The sequence below is a fragment of the Nanorana parkeri genome, unplaced genomic scaffold (genome assembly GCF_000935625.1).
Source record: "Nanorana parkeri isolate BGI_ZX_2015 unplaced genomic scaffold, ASM93562v1 scaffold3418, whole genome shotgun sequence".
Classification (NCBI taxonomy): domain Eukaryota; kingdom Metazoa; phylum Chordata; class Amphibia; order Anura; family Dicroglossidae; genus Nanorana; species Nanorana parkeri.
The window spans coordinates 11188-21023 of NW_017309686.1; the positions used below are offsets into that span (position 1 = coordinate 11188).

The following is a 9836-nucleotide window of genomic DNA, read 5'->3' on the forward strand; positions in this document are numbered from 1 at the left end:
TGACCACAATATGTATATTTAACCACTTCTGTGTCAGAAGGCCTAATAACACGTTATGTTGCAATTTGCTGCTGTAACTTCTAAAAGTTGATCCAGAAGAAAAAAAAGAAAAAGACAAGGTTCCTTTTTTTCTTTTTTTTTTTTTTGTTCTGAGGGTGTCGAGACGCAAATGCGCGTCGAAAATGATTTCTACTGATGTGCCACACAGTGTATAACTGTCTCTTCTGCCTTCTCTTGTGATATTATAGACCAGTGATGGCGAACCTTGGCCCTCCAGCTGTTTTGGAACTACAAGTCCCATGAGGCATTGCAAGGCTCTCACAGCCACAGACATAACTCCCAGAGGCAGATGCATCTTGGGATTTGTAGTTTTGGCACAGCTGGAGTGCCAAGGTTCGCCACCACTGTTATAGACTTTATACTGGCACCAAACTGGATTTGTGAGGTCGTTCTTCCCGGTGCGTGCTGTCTGTTGCCGGTGCCCTTTACCTGGTGATGTGTTCGTTGGAAGCAAGTGTTCCTGCATTTGAAGTGCGTTCCCAGGGATGCTCTGCGTCATAAGTGCATTCTGCGGGCGGCTCTGCATCTGAAGTGCGTTCCCAGGGATGCTCTGCGTCATAAGTGCATTCTGCGGGCGGCTCTGCATTTCAAGTGCATTTGCCAGGCGGCTCTGCATTTCAATTGCATTAGCCGGGCGGCTCTGCATTTCAATTGCATTAGCCGGGCGGCTCTGCATTTCAATTGCATTAGCCGGGCGGCTCTGCATTTGAAGTGCATTGCCCCGGGCGGCTCTGCATTTGAAGTGCATTGGCCGGGCGGCTCTGCATTTGAAGTGCATTGCCCCCGGGGCGGCTCTGCATTTGAAGTGCATTGCCCCCGGGGCGGCTCTGCATTTGAAGTGCATTGCCCCCGGGGCGGCTCTGCATTTGAAGTGCATTGCCCCCGGGGCGGCTCTGCATTTGAAGTGCATTGCCCCCGGGCCGCTCTTCGATCTTGGACTGTATCCTAACAAGTGACCTCAAATAACGGTGAAGCTGTCCAGATTCCGTTTTGGTTCTCTAATACCATTGTGCAGCCCAGGAGTGGCAAAAGGGAATGTACTTCCGAGAGGTCTGTTCAAACAGTGTTTTATAGGAGGAGGACTGACAAAATGTTGACCGAATATGCGCAGTTGATTAATTTGCACATCGGTGAGTGTATTTCAAACAATGTAGGTATTTGCAGTGAATAACAGTGTTGGGCATTTTACAGAACAGTTGTTTTCTTGGTCACCTCTTGTTGCCAGCTTCAATCACCGCTTACATAAACTGACCTCTACTCTTAGCGAGGCCACCTTGCTGCACCAGCTTGGCTTTAAGTCTGTCTTGCCAAATGCACACTATATACAGTACCCATGTGCTGCACTGGGTCTTAAGCATAAACCTCCTCACCGTTAGTGATTGCATGGTAGCAAGCGGTCTAAGCTGCCTGCACAGGCTTTTGTATTAAGGAACCACTAATGTTGCATGATACAGTGACAACAAGCACACTAGCTGCATTGTTCCCCCGGTTTTATTAGGATCCGGTTTCTAATGCAGCAGAAGCATTGCGAGCACCTTTAGGAGATCAGGATCAAGAGTGAAGTGATCAGTTTGCTTTAAACAGTAAAATCCGTTCCCATATATAGCAGGGCTGGACAAATCCCAGGTAGCCAATGTTCCTTAAAAATTGCAGCTGCCCCCTCACTATTGAGGTTTGCTCTACTTGTTGTTGGTGAAGCTGGCTCCTAAAATGGAATCCTGCTGGTCCCTGGATTTCAAATTCATTTTAGTTTATTATGCTTTGCTTACACCTATGTGGCTGTTCATGCTTTGACTTGCATTGCATTAGGGTAGCCCACTTGGTTTGAATTGGATCCTCAACACAATAATGCAGTATTACAGTATAATGGCAGGAGCTGGGGGCACATGGATTACTTCATATGGTATAATGGCAGGAGCTGGGGGCACATGCATTACTTCATATGGTATAATGGCAGGAGCATTACTTCATACGGTATAATGGCAGGAGCATTACTTCATACGGTATAATACAGGGATGGGCAACCTCGGCACTCCAGCTGTTGTTAAAGGAGAACTATGGGGTAAGTGTTTTTCCCCATAGTTCTCCTAAGGGTCACGGGAGGACACAAACTAGCGTCGACCTGTGACCTAAAGCTCAGTATATAGCGAGCTATTGCTCACTATATACTGAGATCGCCGCAGCTGGGACGGATCCCAACAATGCTGTCGAGATCCATCCAGCTGGCTGATTGACAGCTGGCTCTGCCTATCTAGAGTCCGTTTCTACACTCAGAGCTGAGGGAGCTGTAGCTCGCGGTATACTGAGACCGCCGCACCCGGGACGGATGCCGACATTACTGAGATCCACCCAGCTGCGTGAGTGACAGCTGGTTCTGCCTATCTAGAGGCAGAGACAGCTGTACCACCCCCCCTGTCCGTTTCTCCACTCAGCGCGGGGGGGGGATCTCTGCAGTGAGCGAGCGACGGTATGTGTTCGCTCACTTCCCGATCTATTGAGCCGACCTTTTTCATAGTCACACGTCGGCTCGAACTATGAGGCTGATTTGATTGTCACTCACCTCATAGTTCTCCTTTTAAGCTACAGGTCCCATGAGGCATTGCAAGACTGACGGCTGCAGACGTGACTCCCAGAGGCATAAAGGGATTTGTCATTTCACCATAGCTGGAGTACCAAGGTTGCCTACCCCCTGGTATAATGTATGTGCCTTGCAGTGCAGTTCAGAATGAATGGCCGCTGATTGAGACATGGGTTTTAACAAAAATCCTAAAAGGAAGATGAAACCCTGCCAACTTTGCTAATGAAGTTGTGAGTTTAAATTGCATTTGGCATGGAGGTCAGCTGACTGATAACCTATCATTTGTTCAAGTTCTATATACAAGGAAAGGAGGATGTGCTATCCACAGCAACCAATCATAATTGTCTATTGACCCATTTAGGAGAATGCAATAGTCAGATTTCTTGGTGTACACTACAGAGGTCTGCTGGGTCTCCCAGGGAATAACATCAATCTGATTCCATCTTTTCCTCAAGTCTTTTGTATAGAAGGTCCCTGTGTGTCTTTTTAAAGGTACAACTCGTTTTTAAATCTGGATCAATGATTCTCCGTTGCAGTCCAGCAGTAGTATTGGCAGTACTGAAAAGTATTTGCTTCAAATTGAAGAGGGTACATAGAAACCAGTTCCAATATCTGTTCTTTGGTAGTCTGTAGATTATTTTTAGAAATCATTAGTGGCATGTAGCCTTCAAGTGTTCATTTCCTTTACTATCATGTACTGTTTTTCTGCATAAGCTTTATTTAAAACTTTGTTTAGGCCAGAAATAAAAAGAAATCAAATATGGACCCTTTTGATGTATGTTAGAATGGAGGGGAAATTAAAATGTGGCTCTGTTATTTGTTCTCATAATGAGAAGTTTTGTATTTGTTTATTTGCATTGTTCCTGTCAATAACACGGTACATACTTCAGGAAGTCTCGCTAGAAGATGAAGCCTGTTGAACCCAGCAGGGGACCCAGTACACATGGCACTTGGTCCATTCAGATCTGGGCAGGGGTTGCTGAGCAACACTGTTGTATAGCTGTCCCACCCCCCTTCACAAAGGGAGATGGCAGTTCTGACAGACACACAGAGCCTGCACAACCAACGCCCCCCTCCCCCCCTGAAAGCTGCCAGAAATAAGAGGGGCAGGTGACTAAAGTGCTGGCTGTAACTTTCCCACGTAGGAACATTAAAGGCTCCCCCATTGGAACGGTAAAAGGAGAATTATGAGACGAGTAACTCACTCAGCCTCATAATCTGAGCCGACCTGTGACAATTAAACAATGACAATGTCACAGGTCGGCTCAATAGATCGGGAAGTGAGCGCACACATAACGTCGCTCGCTCACTTCTCGATCTATCCCTGCAGAGAGCCGTGACTCACTCACTAGTTCTCCTTTTTAAAGTCTGCAACTCGATGCCACAAGCAGTGGTATCAGCTGAGACTATTGAATCATTCAAAAAGCATTTAGATACCTTCCTCAGAGACCGCAACATACAGGGGTACAGGTACACTTAAAAACAAGGACACACAGGGACTTGTGCACACATATACACAATCACAAACGGACACACAATAGGTTGAACTTGATGGACCCGTGTCTTTTATTCAACCTCAAATATTATGTAACATCCGTAAATTGGGCTTCAGCCTGGGGGTGGAGCGACAGCCATCATTGACAAATAAAAATGACATTGTATTTGAAACCCCATCGGTGAGAACGAGCTTGTAAGAGTCTATTTACACGTGTGCTTGCCTGTAGGCTAACCATTTGTGCTCCTGGAAATAATAAAACTCTCTATTCAGATTGCAAAAAAAAAAAAGCTACAACTTTTCTGCTGTAATATTGTTACAGGGGCCCTGGGTGGTGTGTATGTCATGAAGTAGGATTTTTGTACTTTGTGTCATCCAGTGCAGCCCTGCACTATGGATTTTGAATTTTGTAAGCACTCGTTGGTCAGCACGGTCACCTCACCACGCTGACCAATGAGAAGCGCTTCTTAGCACGGTTAAATACAGTTCTGGTTAAAATGATTTTTTTTGTATCAGGACAAGTAGATTGGGCCCCTGCTTTAGTCCTTGGACAAGTACTATTTTTTTTTTTTTTTTATTTCTACACCCCTTGCTCTGTGTGTTGTAAAGTAGTCACCGCTCCAAACTCACTCCCGGGATGGACTACAATCTCAATACAAATTAGTAATCTAAACATGAGATTGTAGCCCATCCCGGGAGCGAGCTTGCAGCGGTGACTACTTTACAACACACACGGGGACCATGTGGAATAAAAGTAGTCCCCCTCCAGAAGGAAGGACAGCGTCGGCACCAATTCAGAGATGATTGGAGGATCTACAGCCGCGTGATACACAAATAAGAGACATTGTTGTTAATAGTTAAGGTACCTGAATGTATTTTTAAGACTTTGTCTGAGTTTAGTGTCCCTTGAATGCTAAACAATTCCGTTCATCTATTTGCTTTTCTTGTCTACTATGGCCCCTGTTCCCTTGCTCTCTTCTGCCTGTTTGTTCCCCCTTCTCATAGCCTATGATTCTCGAGAAGCTTCTTCACCAACCTCCTCCTCAATGTACTTGTGCCTGCTCAGAACCCTTTCATAAAGATGGAGACTCCGAGGGTTAATTAAAACAATTACCTTGGATCTCTGTTTTCTTCTCCTTCCTGAAGGCACCGGTGCCAATGAGCCTCACAGCAAAACAAGGTGCTCGAAATCCCGTGTATCCTGGCACCAGTAAGACACATTTATAGCTGAAGTCCAGTTTGCAGAATTCTATTTTAACATCTGAGGAGGAAAAAAAAAAATATCACATTACCAGGGCTTGTGACGAGAGGACAGCGGAGCCCGATGAGCATCTTCCCGGCCGGCCGGGAGTCTCTAGACGCCCGATCGCTTGTATTACCAGCAGCTGTCACTGCGGTTGCCGGTCCCAAGATCCGATGTGGCCGGGACCGGCACGGCTCTGTGACAGCTCAAAGGGAGATCAGTATATACAATCTCCTCTCAGTCCCTGAATGCAGGAAGTGATGTATATTACATCACTTCCTGCATTCAGGCTCACTTTCCAGCTACAGAAGCTGATAAAGCAGATCTCTGCTTCATCAGCTTCTCTGGGGGTCCCAAGGTGACATCAGGGGTCCTGGCATTAGAGACCCCTGATGTCTTCATACAGAGGACCTGTCATGTAAATCGGCTATCACATAGGGGCCTTCTTAGCCCCCCCCCCCCCCCCCCCCCCCCCATGTGATAGCAATAAAGTTGTGTAAAAAAATTAAACATTAAAAAAAAAATGTTTAAGTCCCCCGCCCCCCACATATACATGCAGATATGCATGGGGTGCGCCTACGTGCGATAAAGATTGCGCCAATTGTGCCGCACATGTTACATATAACCGCGAACGTCGGAGCGTGAGCAATCATTTTAGATCCATTAATTACTGATAAGTGGTAAAAGCATTTTAAGCGTCGCCTATGGACAATTTTCAGTGTGGTCGTATTTTGTGGCCGCACGCAATTTTAAGGCTTGACATGTTTGGTGTCTATTTACCCGACATGACCCCGACTTTTATGTTTTACCAAAAATATGGGTGAAAATAGATGTTTTATAACATAACGTAGGGAAACTTTTTTTTTCTTATTTTATATACCTCCAAAAGAAAGCTCTATCTGTCCCCAAATGTTTTTAACATAAATTGCAAGGCTATGGTCCAGTCATGCTGACTGGTGACATTTTTGACTGACTGGTGAGACACCCTAAAAGTTTTCAAGCCCTGTACATTACCATACTTGATCTTTTTCATCCTGCTCTGCACTGGCTGGTGGATGGAGCCAAGTGCTCTATCCAGTAAAAGCCTCTGCAACAGCACTTGGCATTTCACAGATATCGTGCCTATCTAAACTAACAGATTTGCCTGTGAATAGGAGAAGACAGTAAACCAGATGCTGTGTTTTGGGTGTGTTGGCAGTCCACGTCACACGGTACAGCATAAGGCACTAGTATAGGGGTAGGCAAACTCCAGCTGTGGTGCAACTAACCCATTAGTTAAATCCCATTAGGCATTGCATGACTCTTCGACAGCCATGGGCATGACTACCAGAGGCACATGCATGATGGGATTTGGAGTTTCATCACAGCTGGAGTTTGCCTACTCATGCACTTGTCTTGGCTCCCCTTCCATACTCCTTGCTTCTATTTAAGTAATAATCTAATACAGTAACCGCTATCACCTAACACAGTATGAAACAAAGCAAGTCAGTTGTACTCTACTGAGAGCAACATACAATACATTGCCAGCTGCAGAGGAGTTCCAGAATCTCATCATTCACTGAGCACAGGGAGGTGGGCTTTCTGCAGATAACCCTTTCTAATCAAAATGAAGTCCCCAGTTAGACCTACCAGTAATGGTCTTTCCATAAGTCTTCCTGGACAACTCCCTGAGAGATGATTGGCTCCTCCTTCTACAAGAAAACCCATACGAAAAGTTATTAAAAGCCCCTTATCCTTTAGTAATATAAAGTAGCCTTCCACCACCAAGGTGCAAGAGGAAAAATAGAAGCCAGGTGGCAAATACAAATATACCTACACATTCGACATAGTACCCCACAAACGTTTATTCTATAAACTTAGGTCTAGATAAAATTCTATGTACATGGGTGGAAAATTTGGCTGCAAGAAAGGACCCGGGGGGTAGTGATAAATGGGTCGTTCTCTAATTGGGCAAGGGTTAGGAGTGGGGTTCCCCAGGGTTCAATCCTGGGACTGATCCGGTTCATCTTATTCATCCACGACATAGAGATTGGACTAAATAGCTCAATTTCGTTTTTTGCGGATGATACTAAACTGCAGTAAATTCCAAACAGGAGATATTCGCACTACAACAGGACCTAAGCAAAATTGAGGCTTGGGCTACAAGATGGCATAGCGATTTAATGGTGACAAATGTAAGGTTATACACATGCGGGTAAAGAACATGTGCGCAAATATACTTGGGGGGTGTGATCAGACGATCGCTCCAGTGTTTGTGCTGCACACGGAGGATCGGTAAATATCAATGATATTTACTGATCCTCCGCTCGGCCACACACACAGCCGCTGTCATCCTGAAACTGTCAGGAGTACAGCGGCTTTCGATCACGGCAGGCTGGGAGGAGAGCGGAGCCGCTGTCCTCCTGTCAGTTTCAGGACGGCAGCGGTTCCTCCGCCGTCCATTTTTTTTTTTCAGATCCCCGCTGCCTCAGCCCATACAAGCAGGGGAGAGCAGCGGGGATGCGGGCCGCGGGCCACTGTATGTTACTGATCTACTCCAGGTGGAAAATGGTAATGCTGTCCTGGAAAGACCATAATTGGTAGGTCTAACTGGGGATTTCCCCAATCATCTTCCGTGACAGCTACGCAATTGAGCTTCATATAATATGACAGGACTGCTGCTTGCAGCATCTTTCTGCTGTGTGCTTGGTTCTGCCCCAACAAAAGCTCCATGTCTGTGGAAGGTATGACTGTTAGACTGCACAGCTGCTCTGTAGATTCTACAGCTCGCTCTGCCCAAAAGGTTTCCAGGACTGGGTGGAATACGATGTGAAAAAAATGGGGGAGTCGCACTTTTTGTTACACCAAGATAACTGTCCCCATTATCAAGCAAGGGATTGTACTTTGAGGCCTTAGATTGTATAGTAGAGGGATGAAGACCCTTTTTTCAGTCCGTTGAAGGTAATCAGCAGATGACTGGATCTTTCAGATTCCTTAGTGGCATTCATATATTGTAAAAAAAATATATATTTTAACATCCAGCCTGTGGTAGTTAAGATTTTTGGGGTTCTCACAAAAGGTTGATAACATCATGTCATGGGATCTGTTAAAGTCTGACGTAACCTGAGCTAAGTATATTGGATCCAGTCTTACGATTGCTCTATCCGGGAGGATTATAAGGTAAAGGTTCCCTAATTAAAAGTTAAATTCTCAAGTGAGCACTCTAGCGAGGGCTCAAGGAGTTCCTGTGTTAGACCCCCTAGGACAAGTGTCAGATCCCATTGAAGAAAAGGTTTGCTTACCAAGGGAGTACAGTGCTCTGTCTCCTAGGAAGTGCTTCATTAATTTGTTTTTTGCGAGTGGTATCTCCAAAAACTCTTCACAGAAAGTCCTTCATCTACTCCTCACTGAGGGAATTTCTTAAGGAGAACGTCTCAATAAGAGGGATGGTCTACAGAGGGTCTATTGACATTGAGAGCTGTGCTAAAAACTATGCCCTCCTTGGCAACTTGGGAGGCTGTCAGTATTACTTTACCATTCCAAAGTGAATTTTGTTTTACTGCTAATGTAAGGATTGAGAGAGGATGCAACACATAAGCCAGCTCCAGGGCCTATTCCTGGGCCAGTGCATCCACCCCCCCAGGAATCACTTGTCCTGGCTGAGGGAAAAGTAGCCTGTGGGCATCCTCCTCTTTCTACTATCCAATTGTAAACTTGATTTATTAAAGTCGGTCTATGTTATTCTTCATGACCTCTGCTTCTTCCTGGTGCCTGGGCCTGTTGGTTACAAAACACCTGTCTGGGGGTAGACTTTTGATTACAGCAGGTAACCTTTTTTTTAATGATCTATAGAATAAAATATCTCCCTCCGATCTCATTGCAGGTCCCAGGCCCGCACGGAAGACAGATAGGGTTGCCACCTGTCAAGGATTCACTCAGACAGTCCGGGTTTTGAATGCTGTGTTCGGGTTTCATGGCAGCAGAAACCCCGACACAAGATGTCAGGCAGACAGGGGCAACCAAAATTAAGATAGGGGCTACTGGCCCCCCACTGAAAATAGTCTCAACTGTGCTATTTACATATGAATGGGCGGCGCTATTTACATATGAGTAAGTCACGACTTATTCTCCTAAAAAAAATGTCCTCACGTCACCGGAGTGTTTAGGTTTCGCTGGAAGAAAAGGTGGCAACCCTAAGGCCAGAGGATCACGGGATAGCGGCACACTCTCACGCACCATACAAGCGATCGGGCGGCTCTATAGCCACCTGAATGTTTGTATGTAACAGCCGGTCGCTGGCTTTTTAAAATGTTTAAATTGTCTTGCTCAGGCCAAGCTGTTTATTTATAGCAAACTGCTGTGAAGAGCTTCCTGTCACATGATCCATCCTTAGCTTAAGTCACATGATCCTTGTCAAGGCACCTACCATGTGCTACAATAGTCAAACTCTGCTTTTTTTAATATATATATTTATTATATAT

The 9836-nt window shown here is 45.5% G+C and overlaps 1 protein-coding gene across 1 annotated transcript in view; it reads left to right on the top strand.

Moving 5' to 3' along the window:
• The window catches only part of LOC108803120 (remodeling and spacing factor 1-like), a 16648-nt gene extending 7745 nt beyond the window's left edge, over positions 1-8903 (top strand). The window contains exon 8 of the mRNA XM_018574960.1: positions 8741-8903. Coding sequence (XP_018430462.1) covers positions 8741-8903 — 163 coding nt within the window. The remainder of the gene's footprint in view (positions 1-8740) is intronic.
• The last annotated feature ends 933 nt before the right edge of the window (positions 8904-9836 follow it).